Below are 27,027 nucleotides of genomic sequence, written 5' to 3'. Positions count from 1 at the left end.
CCACAGGGTAGTGAGAATGAATCCGCTTTGTATTCGCCAGGGCAACAGTTTGAGTTCTGTTGGATAGAAAGGAATTGAAATGTTTCCAGGCAGTGCCCTTGACTCCGATCTCGTACAATCAGTCCATCAGCAAAGCATGATGGACCGTATCAAAGGCTGCTGAGAGATCCAACATAATCAATGCAGCCTTTCCTGCTTGATCCAGAATAGTCCTAATATCCTCCGTGGATTTGAGTAGTGCGGTCTCCGTACTATGCCCCGCTCTGAAACCGTACTGGGTTGGTTTTAGTGCCTGTGATTTTTGTAAAAACACCTTGAGTTGCGTGTTCATGTTTCTCTCTATGATTTTCGCCGGGAGTGGTAGTCTAGATATGGGCCTGAAGTTCTTAGGGTCCTTAGCCTCCAGGCTTGGTTTTTGAGCAGGGGCAGAATGGATGCCTGTTTCCACACTCTGGGAAAATAGCCCTCTGAATACATTGAATTTATGATAGAGGGTCTGAGTACGTGAGACTGGCTCAGCAGCCAATTTTACTATGGATACTGGCCAGGGAATGTACGGGGAGCCTGCACTTTCATTAGAAGATTGAACGTGTCTGAGACTGTTAAAGGGGCATGTCTGTCCAGTACAAAGACCTTAATATCATCTATCTTGGAGCTAATCATCTAATAGGTAGTATCCTTGGAAGCTGAAGCCAAGAAAGTTTAAAAGAAATAGCGTTGACTTTGTCAAAGAAGAATTTTGCTATTTTGTTGCACAGTTCTTGGCTAGTGGGGATGGTGGGAGCGATTGGGTGGGCCTGGGTGGTAACAGTTTTAAATAGTTCTTTTGTCGATTTTTTAGCAGAATCCTTATCATTGTATTCCTTCCTCCAGTTTCTTTCTGGTGCTTACAGAGCAATGTTTGATTTCTAAACTCCTGCGAGTACCACGAAGATGAAGGCCGCTGTCTGTTGAAGCGAAGATGTTTTTGGGGCGCTAGCTTGTTTCCTGCTGCTTCCAACCAATTTGTGTAAGACCTAGTTGCTTCGTCCAGGTCTCTGGGTAGTGCGGTGTGGGTCGAGTATAATACCTCCTGTAAATCCTCGGCTTCTATCTTATCTATAGATATTTTGTTTGTAGTTTTGAAGAGGCATTGTCAGTGACCGGGAGCTCAAAAGTAAAGCCCTATGGTCCAACCAGACTAAGGGAAGAAGGCCAGTGAATCTCAACTGTGGGTTATTAGAGAAAATGCAGTCTAATGTGTGACCTGCCTGTTGAGTGGCACCAATCCCTTGTTGCTCCAAACTTCCGCCATTCATCAGGTCTAGAAGACTGATGGTATCTAGATCTTAAAGCAACTTCAAGTGGAAGTTAAAATCTCCCAATATACAACCTGCTTGATTTAGAAACCGTCTTCTCTGGCCCGGAGGCCTATAGATGAGGGTACCTCTAAATGTATAGTGATGTGTTAGATGAAAACAGAAATACAGTGCTTCACATTTCTCACTAGCTAGTGGGTTGAAGGTAGTTGTGATTGAATTATAATATATGACCGCTAATCCCCCCTCCTTTCATTTTTGACCTATTCAACGTATAGTAGAGATACTGCGGAGGAGTGGCTTTAACTATGTCATTGTTGGTCCAAGCATCTAAGATAATTGCAATGTCTATCTTCTCATCCTCAATGGGGGAGGCACAGTCAGTGCTATGTTTGACAAAGGACCTTGCATTGAGAAGAACACAATTCCAAACTATAGAAGAAGAAGGAATGTCCTTTTCTCTCCCTGACGGTTGATTGTTTATAGCAGCGACTGGTTTGAACAATAGTTTTGGTAGTTTAGTGCTGCAGCCCGGGCAACTCATTTGTGCCTGCAGGGGCCTGGAATCAAGTTGAATACCACAGCAATTCTTTTTTGTGTTAGTGATGTTTAAACCTTTTAAGAAACTGCTAGAATATTGCAAAGGGAAATCCTTACCTAATGCGTTTTGTGCAGGGGGGCTGCCCCTGAGCGCAGAACAAGTGCGGACGGGCGCAGACAGGTTTGCCTTTGGCGCACCTTCGGCAGCCCAACAACTGTAGTTGTTGCGCTGCATAGCTTCCCATAGAGTTTACACAGGGCATATATTTTCCCTTGGGCTTTTGTTTTCATCCTATGGAGATAATGCAGCGACACAGGGAAAGTGGCTGCATGAGTCAGAGGTAGTTATGGATCCTTGCGGATGCTATGGTCTGGGGCGGAGTCTTCATCTTCATCTATGTGCTGACATTTTTGCATAACGTCCAAATATCACCAGTTTGGTCTTGTTTGGTTTGGTAACCAGACGCATTCAGGAAAATTCAACAAGGTCTCCTGCCTGATTGTCTGGAGCTACTTAATCTCTCGCTCTTGACCACGTTGGTGCCTAAGTCATAGAAACAAGCAAAAGTGGTTCCTCTTCTAAAGAAACCTTCACTAGACACGTCTAAATCAGAGAATTACCGTCCGATTTCATTACTTCCTTTCCTCTGTAAAATTTTGGAAGTACATGTGAACTCCACCTTAACACAGTTTCTAGATTCGAATCATGTACTTGACAGCTCACAGAATGGGTTCCGACCAAGATATAGCACCGAGTCAGCCTTATTGGCTGTGGTAGAACAACTCAAATCCGCGGTAGATGCCGGCAGCACATCAGCACTAGTGCTGCTGGTTCTAAGCGCGCGTTTGACACGGTGTCTCATGAAATCTTGCTCCTTCGCTTGGAAGAGATAGGAATATGGAGTGAAGATTTAGAGTGGTTCTCTTCCTTCCTGACTGACCGGACCTTTCAAGTGGCCTCTCCTAACTTCTCTTCTCAAGCTCACTCACGCCGACGTGGGGTTCCGCAGGGCTCTGCATTGAGCCATATGCTCTTCAATATATATATGAGCCCTCTGGCACGGATGGCCAAAGCACGAGGAATATTCCTGGTGTCATACACTGACGACACTCATGGTGATTGCCTTGTCCAATGACCCGAGCAGGACAAAATAAAATTTAAAGAGGCCATATGCTCTTCAATATATATATGAGCCCTCTGGCACGGATGGCCAAAGCACGAGGAATACTCCTGGTGTCATACACTGACGACACTCATGGTGATTGCTTTGTCCAATGACCCGAGCAGGACAAAATAAAATTTAAAGAGGACATCTCAGCAATTGCAGAATGGATGACAGCAAACTTTCTCGCAATTAAATTCAATTAAATCCGAGATTCTTCTGGTTGGCAAAGAGTCACCGGGCGCTAGGTGACCCTCCTGATCCCAAACCTGTGGTGAAAAACCTAGGCTTCCTAGTGGATAGAAATCTCAACTTTGAAACACATGCCAAATCAGTAGCTGGGAAATGTTTTGGACTACTGCGCGGCCTGCGACCGATCCTGGGCCTCTTTGAATCCCAAACATGCCAAATGATCATCCAAGCCTCGATACTGGCTCTCCTGGAATACATACTTATCAGGGGGGGGGGGGGAAGGATCACTTGTCCTGCATAACTCTGGGTATGCTGTAACTGTTCCGAATCGTCCCAATGTTAACCCTCATGCACGTGCTGGTAAAAGGTGTGGTATAGAGCGGTATATCTTTTTATCCGCCGTCCCTCGCACGTGTGTGCATAATCATTGGGTTGTTTTTGTCATGCAACCTCCATCCAGGAGGCATTACCCATTGTTAAAAACAGTAGTGATTAGTGATTGTGAAAAAGTGATGGCATAAAATTGTCTCTCTTAATCAGAAAAATTATTTATTCGTTCTGTATTTGGAGGCAATGACTTAAAAATTAAGTAGGTGAACACGAGTTGTTATGACTCGTTCACACTAAGTGAAAAAAAGGTCGACATGTTTCAGCCCTTCATTATGCCTAATAGGTCATGTGGGCTTTCTTCAGGACCGTGGTGTGAAAATAGAGACCTCTCACGCCTCTATTAGTGGTAAGGAAAAAAGGGATTCAATGGAACATAGCGTTATGTTGCTCCATAAGAGGTCAAAAAGTACCTCCGTTCTTGGCTATATTAAGCCTCTTCGGTGTCAGGGTGGGTCAGGGAGGCACACTCTGGCTCTCCATACACTGCTTGTGCTGACTCTGCCACCTCTGTCCCGGGATTCTCCTGGAATACTGCAATGTGCTCTCGCTCGCCTCCAATAGATCCGTGCTTAGTAGATTGCATCGGGTCCAGAATGCAGCAGCACGTACTATTTTTGACCTCCCTAAATTCAGCCATGCGTCTAATCCCCTCCACCGTCTGCACTGGCTGCCCCTGAAACAGCGTATTCATTTCAAGAAGCTCTGCATCACAGATAAGATATTGACAGGCAGTGCCCCAGACATCCTGAGTGATCTTTGTATCCGGTACACCCCTTCGCGTGCCCTACGTTCGGCGAACCAGAGTCTTGCTTGTATCCCTCACATTCACAGAGCGAGATCCGGCGGTCGCTCCTTTAGACGCCTCCCCCTCCACATCCGCAGCAACCCTGAGCACCAGGCTTTCAGACGTCTTGTGAAGATGTGGCTTTTTTCCCAGGCCTAATCTCTCCCGTCCTGTTTTTTCTAGACAAGGGAAAACCCAAAAGGAGTAGCACTAGGGTCCTTGGGCAGTAATCTATTGTACAAGACAGGGGACCCTAGTTATTTAGGATCATGTAAAGGAATAGACATATACTGAATAGTATATAACCTCTGTCCAGCCGGACAGGATTTTATTATTTAAATTTGTTATAGTAGTTCAAGTATTTCAACATTTATACAAAAGTGGGCACAACCTGTGACCCACAGGAAACAAGACAAAACAAGTGACAAGGTTTTATGTAAAAAACGCACAAGGCGGTCTGCATTGTTACTTAATAGAGCAGACTGAGATTCATTTTGAGCAACCCATTGTTAACGACATTTCTTTGAATCCAAAACAACATATGGTGCTATTAGAGTCGACGACGTTTCGATGCAATTCAAAGATACATGCATCATCTTCAGGACAAAAACATTAAGTCATGTTTGTCTTAGAATTATTTTGCATATGTCACACAACCACTGGGAGGGCTGAGTTGTAGTCGGGGATTTTTAGAAAAGGTGTCGCAAGAGATTCCAATGAATTTGTCGGATGGCCAGCTCTGGGAAGTACCGTGAATCGGTAAGGAAGTTTCCAAAATAGGGACCGCGGCTTTGCCGGACTTCCGCGTGGTATATGTGTGTCTTGCTCGATGGCAGGACGAATGGGTTTCTGGCGGGGATCACAGGTTGTGCCCACTTTTGTATAAATGTTGAAATACTTGAACTACTATAACAAATTTAAATAATAAAATCCTGTCCGGCTGGACAGAGGTTATATACTATTCAGTATATGTCTATTCCTTTACATGATCCTAAATAACTAGGGTCCCCTGTCTTGTACAATATAATCTCTCCCGTCCGTCCTGTTCCTGTCCCATCTTGGAAATATTTCCCTCTTCTTTATTTCCTGTTTAGTCTGGCTTTCAGCACTGGGGCGCCTCTTTGCTGAGGCAGCCAGGCACTTTACAAGTATTTTAATCCAATCTAATCTAATCTAATCTAATCTAACCAAGTCATTACATTCGTTGTAGGTGTGTAGGTCATTTAAACCCTATTTTTGTATGGTTGAATAATACCAAGTCACATGCTTACTGTAGCAAATACACCTTTTTCTGACCTATCTTCAGGGTTGTTAAATTCGCACTGGGTAACTCCTTGTGGAAATCAGTCGGGTATAAATTGAAAAGACCAGGGGCAAGAACACAACCCTGGTTTTAGACCCCGGTCTGGGTGGTGTTTGAGGTTATAGGGTCCCCTGCCTGTTTTACTCTCACCCATGTCCTTCTGTACAGTGAGATTATGGAATTAAGGAGATTGTATGGAATCTTCCAGTTTCTACATTTCCTCCATTAGTTGTTGCACGTAACCCCATCAAACGTGACAGAGTGATCTACAAAGCAAGCAAACACTGGCACACTGTTTTTTCTGTTTGCTTGCTTTACGCAATGTAGGACAGAGCGACAATCTTATCAATTGTTAATCTGTCCTTACATAATACGGTTTGATAAAAAGGTAGTATCTCTTGAATCCATCTTGTTAGTGCCGTTAAGTGTACTTTCATATACCTTCCGCTCAACGGCCAGGAGTGAAATTAATCAGTGTGAATTTGAGCTTGTGAACAAAAATGTAAAAAACATTAAATGAATCATAGATTGCATCATACGCCTATCACAAGGACATAAATTAACAGTGTTGGAAAAGGCTCAATCTTGCGGAAAAGGCAGAGGGCGAGGAACAAAGGCAATCCCAAAAGTAGTAAACACCTTTCATTTGCAAATATTTGGCACCCATTGTAAATAAGGTTCCAAACTTTGCACATATCTGAAAACAATAAAGGCCTACACATTCTTCAGTCTCTATCCATACATAAAAAATATTGTCCTGATAAACTTTTCATTACACTACTGTGTGTCTCATTTCTGAAATATTTGTGGGTTTTAGTACAACTCCGGTCAAGACAAATATTTTATGCACCCACAGTTGGAGAACCTCTATCATTGTGCCATATTCTTTATTTCTCCACGTAGCACTGCAAATGAGCTTTGTTGGACACAAGCTGATCTTGATATATATATATATATATATATATATATATATATATATATACCTCTTCACCAAAACGAAACGCTTCAGGGAACACTTCGGGGAAATGGAAAGTCTGTCCCTGATTGGTCAATGATAGGCTAACCAAGGACAACTGCAGCTTCTCCAGATATTCAAAGGCAAGCACTAAGGGTATTCAATGTAAGTAGAAGTGTGGGTATTTTTTTATTGTCATACAATAAGTCTGAGTGCCATGATATGGATCTTTAATATTGTGGATTCTATTGGCCATGTGACGGGATCTAGTGATGAAACTTTTGAGGCCATTTTGGCGTTGTGTCGAAAGAGTTACATATGAATACTTGGGAAAACAGCACCTGTGAGCTGCATGCATTTTTAACAAAGGAGCTTACTTTTGAGAAGTAGGACACTATAGTTGGGATGTTTGGTAAGTACTATGACAACACTGACCATCATTAAGCTTAAGGAACGGACAAGAGTGGAAAAACCCAGAATTGTGACATTTTCCTTCTGTCCCTTGTGTTCAATAAAATGGGACAAACCTCAGTGGTGTCACTGATGCTTTCTAAAACCCAACAGGTCCTACTTCATCATTTGGATTGTGTTATTACAAATTGAGCTGTAAGCCCCAAATGTTGGCTTCCCGTAAAGAGTTATCAGTTAACACCTTCCTCGCTGGCTAATTCCCCCGCTGTGCTGTGGGGAGGGGGGCGCACGCAGTGGCGCGGTGCTCGTGACGAGCTCAGCTTGTCATGACCACGCCTGTTTTAATAGAACGCTCAGCACAGTGGGGGAATTAGCCTGAATGTGAGCGCCACGTGTGTCATGACGAGCTCAGCTCGTCATGAGTACAGCGGCACCGTGACTCATGGCAAGCTGAGCTCGTCATGAGCACGGAAGAGGTTATTAAAGAGAGAAGCTGGCTTTGTCTGCAACAACATTTAACACACTACACCGGTGACATGCATAAGATAGGCGCAACAATTTAAAAAGGATGGGAGAAACTCAAACACTGACAATTTGTTATAGAATTTCAGCGTCTAACATTTTACATGTACAAAAAGTCTGCCATATTCGATAACTAAATGTAAACAAATGGTCTAGTAGAATTAGCTAGGACAGTACCAAAAAAGAGACCGAGTCAAAATGCCTTTTTAACTGCATCAAAGAAGAATCTTTGGTGTGTAGTGATGTGCAGACATGAGCACTGAGGCGAGCACGAGCACAGACTAAAAAGTATACTGCACCTCCATTACATCAGAGCAGACAAGTGTGGCATGCCAGATTTCAAAGCACTACAACGCTTTCCTGCCTAAAGATGGTAATAAATCGTTGTATTACCCAAGCACAAAATGTGTAAAATAGAAACAGAGTACGAGTCTAAGCTGGGCTTTTTAGAAATGTTTTACTCTGCCACATTTCTAAAAAGTTGATATCTTAGTGTAGCTGCTAAAAGATAACAACGCTTTAACACTAATTCAACGAGAAGTGAAGCTGCACGATTTTGCTTCCACTATTCTTTACACTCACTAAATATGGTGGTGGTGTGTCTACCAACACTAGGAGCTCCAGCCTTCTGCCCACATAGGACTTGTGTAGGGGCACAACACAAGGATATATACATATCCATGTATGTGAAGGTAGGAAACAATGATTGGTGCTTGCTCTTTATCACTTGACCAAAAAGATGCTGATGTATTGGAAGTGTGTCCTTACCTTCTAGAGGATCCTTTGTAAGGCCCAGCTGGCTGATAATGTATCGGGGGATGTCCGTTTTAATACCTTGCCCCTCTTTAGCATGGCCCTCTGCAGCTTCCAAAAGGTAATAAAATTCTTCTGGATCAAATTCCTAGTAACAAAACAAATACCTAATTTTAAACATTTTAAACATTATATTAAAAGAATGTTTTCATTTACTTTTGTGACATTGTATTAAGATTTCGATCCTCTATAAACAAATAGAGTAGAATTGCATGACATGCAATAAATATTTCCGTACAAGCTCTTGGGGAAAAAGAATCTCTTCACAAATGAAGAAGAGAAGTGAATTAAATTCATCGAACGCGTACCTACATTTGTGTATTTCTTAGGATTAGAAAGATATCTTCAAAGTAAAACGTAATTGAAAAAATATATACATTAATCAACATTCTTTTCTGCTATATTACATAAAGAGATAAAGATAACTCTCCCACGTTTAATTAACTGAATCCTAAAAGAAAGATAATGCATCTTTAGTTTTGTCTTTGTTTACCAATATAGTCACACTGGCTTCTCATAGACTTTTCCAAACATTTACATTGCATTCACTTAATCCATTTCTGAACGTACAGCACGTAACTAACTTAACTATCCATTTAAAAAAAAGTGTTGGCTATTACTTTTAAACATACCAATAACGGGGAATAAACACTTGCACAAAAACCCAGCACATTAATTTATAAGGCAGATCCACCATATATCACAGTTGATTCAGTGCTTATAAGAAACGCAACCTACCCGGATGGCTCTTGAAAAAACACTATAGTGGCAGCCTCCATTGATATGGGGTCTATAGGCACTTATGGCCGGTTCTGCTTATGGGCTTTTTCTTTCGAATTAGCTCACATGCGGACTTTAAGTCTTCACAAACTTCATCAAGATCCTTTCTAGTGTAGCGTACCAGTACCGCCTTTCGTAAACCCAATAGGAGGTTTGGCCTCTTGACGAATAAAAGTAAAATGCTGTGAAATGTCTTGTATGCCTGCATTATTCTTGGATGGCATTAGCCAAATTTTGCAGTTTGCTCCTCCTTCCTGGTAAAGCTTACGATCCAGTAATGGACAATTTGTCGTCAGTCTGACGACGTGTCCTCCCCTCCCACCCCACGCCTCTGTGCTGTACATAAGTAACTCGACATTGCTTCATTATCAGTCCCAGCGGGTCCACCATGAGGTTTCTAAGCGATACTGGAAAGCACGGTAGACTACAACAAATCCGTTTTTTTTACATTTCTACCAGCTTAAGCAGTCTCACCAGGAGTGTTCACCTGCTTGTCACTTTTCTATGTTCCCATACAGCAGCAATAGGCTGAATATAGGGAAGAGCATGTTATGACAATGAGTATGTAATGGGGAATGTGCAATGCCCCCCCCCCCTTGCCTCTATTCCTTGAGAAGGGCTACTGCAACAACATTTACACCAGACTGTCATGGCCTACAAGTGGCTAGCCCAGGATTAACAGGCCATGTACGACACTGCTTGCTAGCTGATAGCTTTTTAAAAATGATTGCCTCTTTGATTGTCTTTGTGATACCTGCCTAAATGAATATACAAAACGGACGTCCAGAAAATGGCTTTTTCATTACAGTAAAGTATGGTAGTTAATGCGTAGAGGAGGTCCGTCACTAACAGTGTGACTTCAAGCCATATGCTCATCTTCTGTGGGACTCGCCATCACTTTAAGTGTGTTGCATTGTCTGGCATGATGAGCACCTCTAAATATATGAGCCCTGCATGAATTCTGTAATGGCCCATTTTTCTGGGCAATTGTCGGCCTGCTTTGACTAGATGGCTTACCAATCGAACTAGCTCCGACTGCAGTTCCAGTAAATGTCGTGATAGTTACACGCACAGTGGGAACTGCTCTTTTAGGACAAATTGGTGTCAATAATTATGTCTGCCTGAAATGATATCAAACTGTGGTATTTTGAAGCAAACCATGAATCAAAACTAGACAAGGGAAGGTGTGGCGTAACTACTATTAATAAGGAAAATCCAAGATGGAGGACAAATGACTCCACAAATGACAATCCCTTGTTTGAAAAGTACCTTTAATCATTTTGTATAAACGACTCAGTTCAGAAACAATGGCTAAAGCCTGCTAGTCCATTTCGTAACTGACTGAAAATTAATATTTGCATTAGATATGTTGGTTGTACTTAGGAGCTTTCCTTTTTTTTCTGTCAATGTCTTGGTCCTCAATCTACCCAACACCGTGGGAACAATAAACAATATTACAAGTAGGCAATGCTTAGTGTGAGCAGGTTTTCCAGCACATCAGCATTGCAAACGTTGCGGTTCAGTGTCACAGCATGTCTTTGAATAGTCTGAAAGGCAGTCCATAAGCCCTCGAACCCTTTTGCTAAAAAGTGCGCCAGCAACCAGTAAAGAAGTGACCTAAAAGTAATTACATAAACTGGCATCCTTATAACTGATAAAATAAATGGTTTTAAACGTTACGTATAACGCAGTGAATCTCACCCTTTTCTGTTCCTACTGTGATTAGATGCTAATGTAGAAGGGTGCCTAGGGTTTTCAGTTGTAGCCAGTGATTGGCTATGGATTAAGTCATCAAGAGGCCCTTTGAACTGTATTTTGAGGTCTGATTTGATGCGCTGAATGTTTCGTTTGTCCTTACCTCCAAAGCCTTCAGGGTTTGCTTCCGTTGTGCTATCTGTAGCTTATAAAAAGCCAGGTTAGGGTGGAAGTTGGGTGGAATTAAATGGGTGGACAGCGGAACAGAGGCAGCAGCAGATAACCTGCCTAGACATGAAGACAAATTTGTTTGCATGGGTTTTGTGGTAGGAAGAGCTGATCTTATAGAAAAGAAATGAACAAGCTGAGATGCAACATTTTATCTTGAATTAACATTTTCAGTTTCATTTCCATTCTAAAGCTTTTATCATGTTTAGGGGACAAGGGAGAACCTCCGTAGCTTGCTGCTTTTTTATACGCAGTCCTCCTTTTTTCTGAGTTGCCCAATTATTTTTTTGTTATGCTTCTGGCATTTACTCTGTTCATCAGTTCCTCATTTCCTGGTTCTGACACCTTCCAATGACCCCGGATAGGCCTTCAAGGCCTGGGAAGTAAAAGCTTATTCCCATGCTGTAGAATACAGGACAGAATACCTGTATAGCGGTTTACAAGATGGAAAACAGAGTTGTTCCTTCAATATAAGAGCTTTCTACATGGAAAATATTTGGAAATCCTAATGCAAAGATGTTTGGGGAAGAAAGTATGGAGCTTAGGATGAAGCAAGAAGGTGACTATGGAGAGAATCTTGTTTTTCCACTATGGGTTGTGGCACTTGGTGGCAGTATATTGAATCTGCTTTCATCCCTGATGCTATATATTATCAACAGTGGTTCTGTCGGGTTCAAAGACTGATTTCTTCAAAACATATCTAATAACCTTTTTCTTTTGGTTACTTAGTCACAAAGCGAGCTCGGCTAGCTATTCAAGCTCTCTTCTCCTTTTTATAATACAAATCCACACTAAGAAACAAACATCAATTTATCAAATAGTTATTCATTGACCGATGCTTCACATAATTTTCATTTAATTTGAAGTTCAATTCACAGTTCATGAAAAATTAATTACAGCGGCGCATTATTAGAAGAAAAGGTGACCAAACAAGTGACACAATAAGTGCAGTGATAACATTCAAAGTGTACTATATACAGTGAATCAAGAAGGAAAGGAAAGGAAATAAATAAATAGTTTAAATGGCCAGTATATATCTCTATTGCGGATTTTACAGTGTATATTTTAATTGGAAATATTTAACAAATGGAAATCCTGTACTGGTCCAAACAAAAAGCGTTGACGTTTCGACCCTCTGGACGCCTTGATTGTGGGTCTAGGGCGGGTCTTCAGGACAAAAGGAGGGGATTGCGCCAAGTTGATCTTTCCACAGCTAGGGCTTATGAAGTGGATAATGTGGTCGAATTACTCACATCCAGTTGTGTGTAAAGCTGGGACCAAAAAAGTTGAGGCTTCCTTAGTTAGCCGATCCTAGACAATATATTGCAATTATCAACTGGTGACCAAGGCGAGTCGGATTCAGGTCATATAGCCTTGCCAATTTTGATTCTTGTAAGTTCAGGGCAGTGTTTTGGAGTCACACGACCGAAATCGCAAGTTGTCTTGGATCCGGTCGCATTCAGCAATTAAAGTTATCCGGAGTCTAGGCGGTGTACAAATCACACGACCTGAGAATGAATTCTCGGATCTGTCCCCGGTTTCCGACTCACAATCGTCTCTCCCGCAAGTAGTATAGACCGCTGTCTTCGTTTGTCTATTTATTTCTTTCCTTTCCTTTCCTTCTTGATTCATTGTATATAGTACACTTTGAATGTTATCACTGCACTTATTGTGTCACTTGTTTGGTCACCTTTTCTTCTAATAATGCGCCGCTGTAATTAATTTTTCATGAACTGTGAATTGAACTTCAAATTAAATGAAAATTATGTGAAGCATCTGTCAATGAATAACTATTTGATAAATTGATGTTTGTTTCTTAGTGTGGATTTGTATTATAAAAAGGAGAAGAGAGCTTGAATAGCTAGCCGAGCTCGCTTTGTGACTAAGTAACCAAAAGAAAAAGGTTATTAGATATGTTTTGAAGAAATCAGTCTTTGAACCCGACAGAACCACTGTTGATAATATATTGTACTGCCCAGGTTCTGAGGGATACTGGGTCACCCCATGGTGATTTATATTCATCACTGATGCAGCATAGCATGTTTTACACAACATAACCAATCTTGACAATGAAAACACAAATGTGCACTTTGCACATGTATAGAAAAACAACACTGAAAGTAAGAAAAAGTTGAAATACCAGCACCGTAAAAGTGTGCTTGACTAGATAGAAAGAGCAGGATTAATCATATACTGAATTTAAAATGTTTAAATAACTCATTACATTATATACCTAATAAAGTTGTCTTGAAAATTAATGATGAAACGTAGTTTTTTATTGACTTCATTGTAGAGCGCCATATCAAACTGGACAGTGGTGCAATTAATGTATGCAACGTGCTATATAATCGGAATTTTCAGTGTAAGTACCTAACATTATAAAGATCTTATAACCATAAACACAACTTTATATTAATTATTTCTAGAAATGTTTGCATGTTGCTTCTTTTTGAAAATTGGTAGTAGGCCATAATGAGAGTTGAACACTACTGAGTAACAGTCACTGACAACTTTACAAATTGCTCATATGTGATATGTGTGATTTATTTCATTATGCTTTAACTTAATTGGGAGTTTAATTTACTAAATAGGAAATACTAACTTTAAAATGCCTTTACATTGTTTTTCTCCTTAGTCTGCATTATTTCAATAGCCTTGTGTAATGGATTTTGATACATTTCCTCAAATGTTGCTCTATTCTTGTTCATGCGACATTCTTTACGCGACAATTAAGTGACAGGGGACACTCTTACAGCATGTCTTTGTGTATGAATGGCGGGAACCTGACCTTTGGACTTTATCCATGGAGACCAACAACGTAAATAAACTCTTTATCAACTAACCTGTGAGGATGCAATGGACAGTAATTTCTCATGATAAGCATGGGTAAGTATGCTGGAGTATAAATTGGTACCCTGAGACCGGAAGAATAGTCACATGATGATCAGACCATCCTAGTTTGGCTATTGATGTCACAATGAACAATATGGAACTATAGAAATTTACTTTCCTAAGAGGAGGGAGGATACCATTTCACTTTCCTTGCCTCCAGCCTGCCTTCCGGACTTTATCATACCCCTTGGCTTTATGCCCTTTCTGATGAACGTGACTGCTGGCCGATTTAAAGCAGTTTGGTGAGAGACCAGACTTGAACTTTCCTGATTTATGTTCCATTCTCCTTGCCAATACCCTGTGGACTTTTCCCTAGTGGAGTTTAACGTGATCCATTTGCCCATGCTAAGAGAACCCTTGTGAACCATCCTCTTGCTTTTGTTGGTGGTAGGAATCTCTAACGATTAGAACCATCCTCTTATGGATTCCTGTATTTAGCAATAGATTTACTTTGGCTCGATGACTGATTTTATATTTTGAGCTACAGGACTCATGACTGAGCTTCTTAAAATGTTACTTATATGCATTGATTTTGGATCTTTAACAAACTAACCACATTATCTATATTTGTCTGAGTCTTTCATTGTGTCTTAATGTTCTTTCTACGGAAACTGTGCCTATGATTATCTGATTTCTAAATGTATAAAATAGGAAGTCATGGATTATTTTCAGAACATTAAGTTCTGTGTAACCACAGCTGAGCTATTAGTTTGTATGATTCTTGTCAGACTAAACTTTTTTAGGAGGTTGGGTTTCCAATTGTAATACACTATTTCTATAGCATGGTTCTAAGAGTAATATATTTGAACCTGATCACCATAATGGGCAGATGGTGTCAAAGATATAGCTGGTATAGCCTGTTTTTATATATACCTAACAATGTATGCAACTATAAGTATGTTAGAGCATTTTCAGTACAAGCAATGTTTCTTATTGCTAGCTAAACAGACTTAGTTTACTCCAGTGTCACCTCATGGGTAGATATTTGTGTGACCCAAGATGCGTATTTAAGAAATGGGAATAATAACAAGAACAGAGGGAGATGAAAATGGGCTAGTAAAAGTGATGGGAAGAAGAGACAAGATAAGGTAACTCGTGTTGTGAAAATTGGTGAAAGTGGCAATACATTCGATGGAATTAATGGGAATATATGACAGCGGTAACAAAATAACTAATATAAATAATAATTGAATTAGATAAATTACAAAATCATAAAAAGCCATATATCTAGGTATAAACAAATGCAAACTTACCAAGCATTCTAGCAACCGAGCTGGACGTGCAATCACGATGAGGATCTTCTGCACTAGTTGTTTGATGAATGCCAACTCTCCACTTTCAGAACGTTCATGAGCCTAGAAGAGCATTAAACGGATATGACGACACAAACTCTGTAGAGCATGTTATCAAACTTGAAAAAAACAATGATAACACCGAAGAACAGCAAGAAAGTCTTAGGGCTACCTATTTATCTGACATGCTTTGATCAGGATTGAAAAATAATCATATTGGCCACATTGACTATCCTTTCGCTGTTACCAGGTACAATGTTGGTGTTTTCAAACGTCCCTAATAACGCGGAATATAGGGAGTGATCCCTGTTGAGCAAAGTCTCCCATCCAGCCTGTGAATTTGAATCTGAAGCCTGTCATTGGATATGAGCTGCTCGGGAACAATAAAGAAATAAGCAATTAGGGAAACACCATTTCCTTCGTTGCCCACAGCCAGTCCATGTAAGCTAGGATTTGTGAAGCTGGTTGTACAAATTCATTAAAAAACACAGAAATTGACTGAACAAAAGCGTTATGGTGAATTTATGGTTAACATTTTCAGCTACACAAAACACAGACATATACTCCAGCAAGATACAGCGTGCTCTCATCACAGGCCCTGTGCCTGGCCCTATGGGCACACATGAAAACTTTCAATATTTTCCTTAAGAATACACAGAAAAAATACTATTTTTTAAAAAACAAATTCAGCCCTGAAAACGGATGTGTGAACCCTTCAACAAAAACGAGCTTCTTATTTTAAATTTTGGAGGCAGTTTCTCTTGGAGCCACTCCACATACACACTGGAGTCAGGCAAACCTCCTTCTGCCCCAACATGTCACTTTTTGAGGAAGCACACAAAAGGGGATGAGAGAATGCTGCTAAATATTCTAACACTGCAATCACTACAGGCCGCTTTAAAACCCATCGTTTTCCAACCACTGTGCCACTCTAGGTAATTCTGTTCCATTAAAAACAAGTAAAGAGCTTGCTCACTGAGACACTTAGCTTGCAATTCAGCAGTGCTAAATTCAGTATCCCTACAATGGGTATATTTGAAATAAGGATGAATGTATGCTGTGGGTAAACAAGGCTGGGCAAAGCACTTGAAAGTTTAGTAATTCAAACTGATATTCAAGGGAGGGTAGTGCAATGTAAGTTTGTTATGTCACTCAGGAGGGTGCGGGCACCAAAGGAATGCTTTTTTTGTTTTTTTTGTGGGTTAAGGACAGATGTACACTACACCATCCAGCAGAGCAGACGGTTCTATTTCTACTTGTAATTTGAGCAACTTTGAGCAACCAAAGTCATCCTTCAAGGTACTCAAGGACACTAGCTTGAGAACTTTGATGATGACATCAGCTATCAACCTCCCTGACCTTTATTCACCTGAATGAACAGGGGCTGCAACAGGTTAAGCAGCCCAGGTCGCCCACCCAAAAACCCAGTGGAGATGGCAGGCGTGCATGCATTGCTCTTGTCTTGATGGTAGAAAGGCATATGCCATTGTGGTTGCATTCCTTGACCTCTAAGCCAGGATGAGTTTGTCATTAATTCTTCCTTGGGGTGTGTGGATCAGCATAGTGTTAATACTCTCAACGCTGCATGCTTTTTTTAAAGCTAAGCCTATTGGCTTTCCAAAAAAAAATAAGGGCCAGCATCAGAGGTGGATTGTGACAGTGAGAAACGTGATCACTGCCGTGAAGGGCAGCTCCGGGCTGTGAGGCATTTGGTACCATTCAGCAACCATTGACCTTGTCCCCTGCTTAAAGCATCCTATGACCCTTGTCACTCCCCCAAAGCCCCCACCCAAAAGTCCTTTGCAGAAAGTCCACACCTGCATCCCACCAGTAAATGTGGTGGGCTCCCCATACCCTCTCCTTCCATGGTGCCCCACCCAATTGACTACTCCATACGATGTCACCATGTACTACCCTCCCCTGTACCAAATGTGGCCTTGGGTTCGGGCAGCCTGCCCCTCTACCAGTTTTTGGTTTCAGGATCTGTTTTTAGGGGCAGCCAGGAACAGAAAATGGTAATGGGGAGGAAAGGCATTTGCACTATCGTAAGTAGCCAGAGTCCTCCGAAGACTATATTTTTCATCCTGCCCCTCTTTTGCAAAAATACTAAAAACGTGCTCAATTTATTTTAAAGGGGAGGGACGATGAAAGCTTGAGCTACAGGAGCATCTGGGTCCCTGACCCAAGACTGGACACAGATCTTAACAATTTTGACCAACAAAGTATACTTAAAGACAAAATTAGACTTGAAAATGGTTTGCCTGAGTGAGTTAGAAACATTCTTTTTAAGTTTAAAAAGTGAGCAAAAGTTTGCAATTTTTTCAGCAGAGTTTGAAAACCATCGGTTTTACCTGACCTCCAGTATAAACTCGGCTGGAAACTATAAATGTTGAGTGATACGTAAGGTCGTATGACCACAGATGACTACGGCCACAACACGGGATAACAACGGCAAACAGAGAGTTAACCACACCCAAGACGAACAAAGTTTAACCTCATTTCAAAAGATCACGGATAGCTGTCAAATAAAGGAAATTGGTGAACTGTGAATAACCACTGCAAAGAAATACATTCCTATTAAACAAAGAGTTCTGATGGCAGATTCATGGTCGAGAGATGAAAAGCTTACAGAAACCACCCCTAAGATGACCACAGAAGCTCCATATTCCTCTCAGTGGTGTTGGTGCTAAGATAGAGTTGTTTTGTTACAGGAGAGTTTATTTCATTCATACAGCAACGAGGACACTTGCGTCCTATGCTGTCACCTATCATCTGTCTGTGTTCATGTGGCTCTATGGCTGCGCCCTGTTGGGTTTGCCTTGGTTTGGAAATTCAGGGTGGTGAAGTCAAGGTAATGGCTCAGCCAAAGATTTTGTCAACTAGAAGTGTCATTTTGCATGCACAAGATACACTGCATCTTTCATGGTGAACTATTCAAGACTCCTGCAAGGCTTGGAGCCAAAGTCTCTACTTTTAGCCCTACCGAGCCTGTAATGCTGAATATCATTTATTCTATATAAGCTATAGCTCCCAAGATGCAATGCACTGAGCTTCTGACAACAACCCAAGAGGGAATTTGTACTTTCAAAGACTTCCAGAGTAGGGTGGAAGTAGCACTCAGCCAGACCCAGAGCTTCCACTCTTCGACTAAGGGCTCAGTGTCCTTAATTGGCTCAATAAGGGTAAGTAAAGCCACAGAGAAAACTTCTAGTTTGCAGCTCTGTATCACTACTTCACCTAATCTCCCACAGGAGCTCATGAACATTTAGACTTCACTTTCAGCACTTTTCTTCTGACACTTGGCGGTGGCCTCAGTGTGCCCATGCCCTGACCCACACCACTTGTTTTTACTGGTGAAACCATAAGAGGCACTGTTCACTTTTGCAGCCAATGTTGGATTGCTTCTGATTTTAAGGGGCTGCGTAGTTCGCTTTTTTACACTTTGTGCCACTACAGTGAAAGGGCTGAATGTTGGATTTCACCATTAAACCTGATATATCTGTGAAGCAAAGATGCTCTCAACTACCCTGAAATTGCACTTTTTAAGTCTCAGAAGCCCATGTTGCTTCCTGATGTTATTGCAACTGTGCCACATGATTCCATAGTATCAACAGAAGAAAAACTGCTTATTGCCCAGTGCGATAGACAGAACTTTTTTCAGCTTTGTATCTCTTTAGTGTTACCCTCGCTTAGGCTAATAGCCTCAAGACGATTACCACTTTGTCCATTTGCCTCATCACGGTCCATTCATTTATTATCGGATAACCAGGCTATTGAAGCGTCATTTTATAAGCACTAAGCAGAAGTTTATCAGAAGGATTTAGAGGTCACCCCAGAAGAAGCACTTAGTTGGCTGGCGCAAGACCGGTATGAACAGCTACCAATGGAGAAGATTAAGTATCTTAACGAAGAGATTAATTCAGGGAAACTACAGAAAGTAATAAGCAAGGGTAAGAAACGGAAGGCTCCAGGACCTGATGGTCTTCCCCATGAAGTTTATAGGGCCCTGGCGGATACTTTGACACAGATTCTGCTACATATGTTCAATTATATTTTTATGTCTGGAGTGGGTTTTTCAGACTCATGGAAAGAGGCCACCATAACTTTAATTTTGAAACCTGGCAAATCCCCCAAAAACTGCAATTCATACAAGCCAATATCACTTTTAAACAGTGACTACAAGTTATTTGCAACAATTATTGCATAAAGGCTCAATGGGGTTATTCCCTTGGTAGTGCATGAAGATCAAAAGGGCATTATTCGAGTTAGAACGCTCAAAGAATTGACATTTAATCTTATTGGGGCAATAGATCTGAGTATAATCTCCCTTCAGTGGTTATGGCACTGGATGCCGTCAAGGCGTTCAACCGTGTCAATTAGGTCTTTTTAAAAACCGTAGTCAAATCTCTTAACTTTGGCCCAAATATATGTAAAATGTTGGAGGGAATATATGCTGCACCTGTTGCTAGGGTATTAGTTAATGGAGCCCTGACAGAACCAGTTCAGATATCAAGGGGAACAAGACAGGGCTGCCCTTTGTCCCCTCTTTTATTCGACCTATACATAGATCCATTAGCTAGAATGTTTAGGAGCTATTTAGACATTCGAGTTTTTGACTACAATGGTTGGATTAAAAGGTTGGCTTATATGCAGATGATATCTTGGTCTTCACTAGTGAGTGCATGTGAGGCTGTTTTAACAATCACTACCGATTTTGGGAAAATCTCAGGGTACAAGATTAATAGGCAAAAAACTGAGATTATGACTTGGAATCTAACAGCAGATGGAATAAGATGCACTGAGGACATGAGATATTTAGGGGTTAGGATTACACAGGATATTGCTAAGCTCACAGAAGTAAATTTTGAGGTAGTTAAGAAGGAAGTGGTTACCCTGCTGAAAAATTGGGCGCATCTCCCTCTGACTTTGTTCGATCGGGTTAACCTTATAAAAATGGTAATCCTACCAAAGTTTACTTTTCTATTTGAGGCTATTCCTCTCCCCCTTCTGCAAAGCTCGGTTCTTAAAACTCCAGGGTCAGATTAGTTCCTTCATCTGGGCTTCTAAGGGGCCAAGAATTTCCTGGAAGAAGCTGAGAAGGAGGCAGGAAAAAGGTGGCCTAGCGATACCTGATCTACTGTTGTATACCTGGTCTTTTTTGTTAAAAAAAGAAAGAATGCTTATGCTTACACCATCTAATTCAGAAGTGGGCAGTCTTTTTGAGGTTCAGTTGAGAACTTGATGGAAGGAGGTTTTATGCTTAAGTACGCAGACCCAAAGTACTTTAAAAATTAGACTAAAAATTTTAAGAGGTATGGCGGAGACATGGTACAGAGTGAGGAGAACTGTGAAACTGCCATATTTCAGCCAATATGCTCCTATCTGGGATTCTCCGGGGTCCCCTGAATGGGCCAAGGATACGTTGGCTGTATCCTTGAGGGAAGCGGGCATAGCTGTTTGGAATCATTTCCTACATGAGGATCATTTGATTTCTTGGGAGGAATGCAATCAAATTTCAAGTCAAAGAATATATCCAAGTTGTTAGCTGGTTTCAAGCTCCTAGCACAAAAGTTGGAAACTGTAACAAATTTGAGGAGAAATTGGTTTCCAGGCAGTCTCCAGTTAAGGAAATCACACTTTGGTACTGGTTCATGGTGGAAATGAAGGATGGGAGCTTCAGTCTTCCAGACGATCTTTGGGAGAGATGCTTGCCGTCAACCACGATTGAAGACCAATGGAAAGTATATATACGTACTTTATATAAAATAGTAAAACCTGATTACCTCAGAAGGAACCATCTTTTCACCATTCACAGGGCCTACTCGTCTCCCCAGAGGCTATCGAAGTTTAGTCGAGGAGGAGATGTGGCGTGTCCAAAGTGTGGTAGCATGAAAGAAGACTACCTCCACATGTTTTTACTTTGCCCAAGTATCCAGCCCTTTTGGATAGCCGTAAGTAAAGCGCTATCTGATTTTTTGAAGATTCAAGTTAAGGTAAGCGCTCTACTAGTTATTTTTGGTCTGATGGACTCTGAAAGTGTAAGCAATAAGAATCATCTAAATTTGGTATTTTATACGATTTTACTGGCCCGCAGAGAGATCTGTAAATTATGGGCATCACCGATTTCATCAAGTTATGAAGATTGGTTATCTTCGGTAAAGAATGTGGCAAAGTTAGAAAACTCAATTAAGGGCCGTAGTAGGTAGGAATTTTAGGCACCTATTTTGAATTGATGAAGGTGTTGTTTTTTTTTTTTTTATAGACCAGGGGTCCTATGATTAAGCCCTTTTTCTCCGCCTCGGCTGATAGTACCTGTTTCCAGGGTGGTTGGTTTCCTCTACCTGGTTTCTGTGTGCATAGGGGTCTGTCTGGTGTGAGCTATCGATTCAGGGCGCCCATTAGCTACTCCACCCTTGGTAACTCGTGTCAGCAAATGAGGTTGTGGACATTTCGGCTGGTGAGAAAAGCAAAATGGTAAGATAGAGGCAAATGAGGACTAAAAACAATTTTTTAAAAATCAAGGTCCATTCACTTTGAGTGTCGAAGAGTAAGGCCTCAGCTGATGAAGACATGCCAGAAAGTATTCAGGGTATTACTTAGCTTAGCATACTATTGGTGTATTTGTGAGAAGATTGTCCTCCATGTACAGTTAACTTAAAAAATGTTGCATCATCTGTAAGAGTTGACTCCACCAGTAACTGCTCAGGCTTCTGTGTTCATTATTAGTACTGTCTTTGGTCGATTAATATTCATCAGTTCAATATTCATCAGTTCTTTCTGTGTGGTATCACATATCAGGTAGGCACATCTTCTCTACCCTGGCACTCTATTACCTATAGAGCCACAGGTCCTGATGCAGAGTTAAAGCTCTGTGGTAAACAAACATGCTACCTCACAGTGCTGGCTAGTATCCAATGATCATGCCATGCTTTCATAGATCTGTCAGCTCTTGCACTACTGCTTAATGCTAGCAGTATCTGGGGTGGGGGATTTTGAAACCTAACCATGGTTTCTAAGCAAAGGCCTCAGCCCGATCCACTTTAAAACCAAACTAGCACTGACAGCAAACTGTTTTCCTCACGTTTAAGCACCTCTTATAGATGTTTTCTACATTCACTTTTCAAGTCTTCCTCATATATTTTTGGTAAACCCATCTGTTTGTGTTTGAACTTTTTCAACTTCCTCTCAGCATCTTCCTCTGCTGGCTTTCATGGTTTTTCGGGCTTTTTATTATTCCAGGGTTGTAATTTGTTGCTAAATTGTTCGGATCAAACTTTGTGTCTCAATTGTTTTTACCTCAACCCATTAATATTGCTTCTACTTTTCACTAATGCTGTAATTTATCTCCTCATTATTGTCTCTTCTTTTGATTCGTTATTGTCCCACTAACATCATGTCACTTTCATTTCTCCATTCCATTTTACCGCCCACATGCATACTACTGCTCTTGCCTTCCTACTCTCGCTCAACTCTTCAAATAAAGTAGGATCCACCAATCAAACACTTTTTGCCCTCCCCCATTCAAGACTTATGGTGATGCACAGGAGAACTACATTTTAGTGCCCAATATTTCACGCATCCCTCCCCACTCACACACTAGAGAAGCCCATTGAAATGGTCATAACTGCTCTTTACAACATTTCAATGAAATCTTCATGTTTTATATAGCGCTAAAACCTCTTTGGGCATTAAAGTCGTAATACCAGCGACAAAAATACAAAAGATATTCAGTAATTAATGGAAATGCAACAAATTATATTCTATGGTTTTGGTGAGCCAGTTTGTTTAGCTTTAAGCCAAGGCCTCCTAGGTAAACTTGCTCCTTTGCTTTTGCAGCCATAACTGAACTTTAACTTCTTTTCCCGATAATGTTTGTTTTTCTTCCTACCAGCAACCATCGCAGGGTTTTGTTTTCAAAATTATTTTGCTCTTTATGATCGAAGAGCCAACCAGGTCGATCGGTCCCTAGCTTTTTCACTCGTACTTGTCACAGTATTTTGCAGTTTCAGTCTTCAACTACACTGCTGTTGGCCCAGGTTCATTCCCTTTGACTGCCCCCCCCTACAGCTCCAGCTCAATTCAGTGCAACAAAGCTTTTGTAGAAAACAGTTGTCATGGGAGCATTTCTTCTATAGAAGGAATTATGCCTTCGGATTTATCTGTTCTTGAGATCACTGCATGGGTTTGCAATTGTAAGGAGCGATCGCCCTGTCGGGAACAAATAATTCCTTCAAAGCAAATATCATTTGAGGACTCTTTTAAGGTCTCTCCTTTTGAGCTGGCCAGGAACCCATATTATGTCATGCCCTAATGTTCTGAAAGGAAGTACAGAGACACTAAACCAATTTCTGCCCATGCTGGCATTCAGCCAAGTTCAGATATGTTCTCTTCATCTTTTCCACATCCCAAAACCTACTGAGCAGGAGAGCATGTTGACTTGCCTTCAAGCCACAGCATGCTGCTCTTTTTGCAACCTATACTCAAAACGTCTGGTCTGCAAATTAGCTACCTTCTGCTAGATGGTAAAGGTCAAAGACTATATTGAACGCATTATTTAAGGCGGGTTTATGCTTTCTCATAGAAAAGATTTCTTAAAGTGCTATAGGCACGATTGCAGGACAGCAAACAGATAAGAGTAATGTGGCTTACAACTTTCCATTTCTTTTCCATTCCTAAATGGACATGAACCTGAATAGCAAAGTTTAGGATTTCCTTCTCTAAGACTGATCACTGCAGTGTGCTTAAGTCAGTGAGCTAATTTAACAAATCCTAACATAAAACTGTTCAGGAGTTGCTCATTACACTTATTTGAGGTATAGATTTATCTTTTGTCTGCTGCTTCCTTTTTTTCCACAAACGTTAATGCCACCAGCAAGTAAAAAGTTCAATTGTATCAACATTCTTCGTATATTGTTGCCCAACTTTGTGCACTAAACTTCCTTGGCATCAAAGTAAGTGACACTCACCATAACTCTTTAGCGCAAACTGCTGGGCATTTTAAATCCCTATAGCGATTCTCAAATCTAGCCACAAGATACTATCAAATAGTGTTCAGGACCTATCATATTAATCCCTTATCTAATCCAGGCAAAACACGAACAGTTTTAGATTCTAGGCAATGAGGTATGAAACGAAGTTTGATATAACAACTATCAGAGTAGGATACATTTACATGCAATTTTATCCTAGAAAAACATGTTGGTAAAAAATGTTAAAATATCCAGGTAAATAAATAAATTCAATGTAGCACAATGTAGTGTTGCATAACTACATTCATTAAATATATGCTTAGTAACCTGGCCATACTTTGTGAGATCAATAAAAAAAATAGTAATTATGCCATGTTGTTAAATAGCGATACTAGGATATTACACATTTCAACTCGAGACAAAAGCTGCATAATGGCTGCAGACGTGCAACTGTAGCTCTGCCTCACAAGACCACTGACCAGGAGCTTTTAGCCACATCTACTTCACAGAAAATCAAATGTCTTAGTTATCCATGCTGTAAAATCGACAGAATGCTAATTAGCCTGTGCTAAGACCGCACGACAGCTGGCTTGCATGGGATCCGTCAAGCTCCTCATGCAAATAACACTGCTAAACATCCTCCCATAGTTTGTCGGCAGCTGTATTTTAATGGAATTCTCCAGTGGGATACAAAACTATCATGAAATGCCATTTGTAGATCTGATGACCCTTCTTTATTTTTTTAAAGTAAGACAGTGATAAGTAAAAATAGGATGTTTTGAAGAGGTGCGAACATTTTCAAGGACACAAGCAGAGAATCTAGAAATTCAGAATTCTGGCCTACCTGCCATTCATGGATTACCTCTATTTTCTTTCGCCTGCGCACTCACATGTAGATGTGTTGAGACTTTTTGTACCGTAAGAACTCAAAAGGGACCGGAGAGTCTACATTTTAATGTGAAAACTCACTTGCTAAAATCTCTACAAACTACAGGTATTCATAATAGTCTATGATAGCCTATCCTATCAACTTCACACGCTAGTTATATTTTGGCTAATAGGTCACAAGGATTTATGAAATGGTTGATGCATTAAACACTTTTTTCTTTCAGGAGTCGGATCTGGGAAATTCGGATGTGATCTATAGTACATGCAGAGCTCTGCTGAGTCTAGGAAGCCATAGACTCCTCAGCCAGGCCGCTGCTTGTAACTTATGCATTGTTTTCTGCCAGCTTTACATTAACACAGAGGTGACGTGCATAACACTGGCTGCTGGCAGGCGACGCATGCCACCACCCTGCAGTACCTGGAGATGGTCCTAGGCTAGACACTTGTGCAAAGTAACAGCAGCCCAGATGTGCCAAGAATGAGACGCAAGACCAAGAAGGAAACCATCTTGGCATGTAGCCAAAGTCTTGTTTGTGAGAGTCTTCACTCTGCGATTCAATGCTAGCATCACCGACTGATCCACAAGCTTGTCATCCGCAAATAAGGAGAGCCTGACTTTTTTCTAAACTTTTAGTCTTCCATTACCCTGTCAAGTGCTGAATCAATACAAAGGATGACGCAGAAGGATAACGATGGATTCTGGAAGACTATGACCTGTTCACTCACTTAGTAGTGATGGTGGTAGGGGTGTGGTCTAGAAATAGACTCAAATAGACCGTGCAGACTGGATTTATGGAATAAGGTGAGACAAGCTGCTTTTCTAGTACTGGAAAGTTCACCATATTTGAAGGGGTGCAGGAAAGAAGCTTCTATCTCCATGGAGAAAAGATGTGAAAAGAGAAAACGGGATATAACACACATCTATAATCTGTATGCACAGTGATTACACCGATCTTCAAGTGCCAGGAGTTCCATGGGTGCTATTGCATTTTCTCAATGAACAACATTGTATAAATCCCCACAGAACATGAAAATAGGTTTAAGATTCAGAGATTTATACCGTTTTTTGGCGAGTTGTTCATTCCATTTCTAACAATTAATTCATGACCCAGTTTGCATAATCATTGAGTTGATGTCATCGATGACGGTAGTCACATCACAACACGAACAAATATATAATGATGTGGTCTCGTTGCAAAATAGATGAACTTTGAACCTATCTGGAACGTTCCAGTTCTAGCTTCGGCGCTTGACTATAAACATGTGATTCAGGGCAAACCACTTTTTCTCTCTGTGTCTACATGTATGAACAGGTTTGAAACGCAATGTAAATATATGAAATGCAAATGTGAAAACCTCCAATTGTTGTGCAGTGCCACATTTCGACCCATCTAGATTTACTACATAAAATACTAACACATACATGATAATTTCACAAAATAGAAATTAGGGGAACGTTATTGCACTTGCAGCCTGACAAGTAAGTGTCTAGAGGAACTTCATGCTGTGTCCATCAACTGTGTTTTTTGCAATTATGTGGGAGCCGGTACCTCTATAGATACGTATTTGGAGGCAATAGTGTTCTATTAATTTTAACTGTGCAAAGTGGTTACCCAAAACGGTCTTTCACTTCAAATTTATGTAGCTTTAACAGGTCAATAGAAATATTGTAGTGGATCTGTAAATCCTGATGGAATATTGGATTTTATTTAATTAAAAAAGAGCCAATTATTCTAATAGAATATTGTATTTTATACAAACACTTTTTATCGTTCTTGCACTTTCTTATTTATGAGGTAGACGGTTTCAGCTGTTCACATAATTCTTGTAATGGGGGTGGTGTCTGTTGTGTGTTTGTAAGTGAGAAACGTGTTCTGGCATGGCTTGTGCAATGCTTATTGTGTGTGGGAAG

At 40.8% G+C, this 27,027-nt stretch overlaps 1 protein-coding gene across 7 annotated transcripts in view; it reads right to left on the bottom strand.

Moving 5' to 3' along the window:
- Positions 1-27,027, bottom strand: part of MAST4 (microtubule associated serine/threonine kinase family member 4) — a 1,854,902-nt gene that overhangs the window by 203,511 nt on the left and 1,624,364 nt on the right. For all 7 annotated transcript variants that reach the window (XM_086960700.1, XM_086960701.1, XM_086960706.1 and 4 more), the window contains 2 exons: positions 15,220-15,321; positions 8,327-8,459 (listed from right to left, as the gene is read on the bottom strand). In XM_086960700.1, coding sequence (XP_086816826.1) covers positions 8,327-8,459; positions 15,220-15,321 — 235 coding nt within the window. The remainder of the gene's footprint in view (positions 1-8,326; positions 8,460-15,219; positions 15,322-27,027) is intronic.

The sequence above is a fragment of the Lissotriton vulgaris genome, chromosome 3_1, assembly GCF_964263255.1.
Source record: "Lissotriton vulgaris chromosome 3_1, aLisVul1.2, whole genome shotgun sequence".
NCBI lineage: Eukaryota > Metazoa > Chordata > Amphibia > Caudata > Salamandridae > Lissotriton > Lissotriton vulgaris.
The sequence above is the reverse complement of the archived record's forward strand: the minus strand, read 5'-3'. Positions and strand labels throughout refer to the sequence as shown.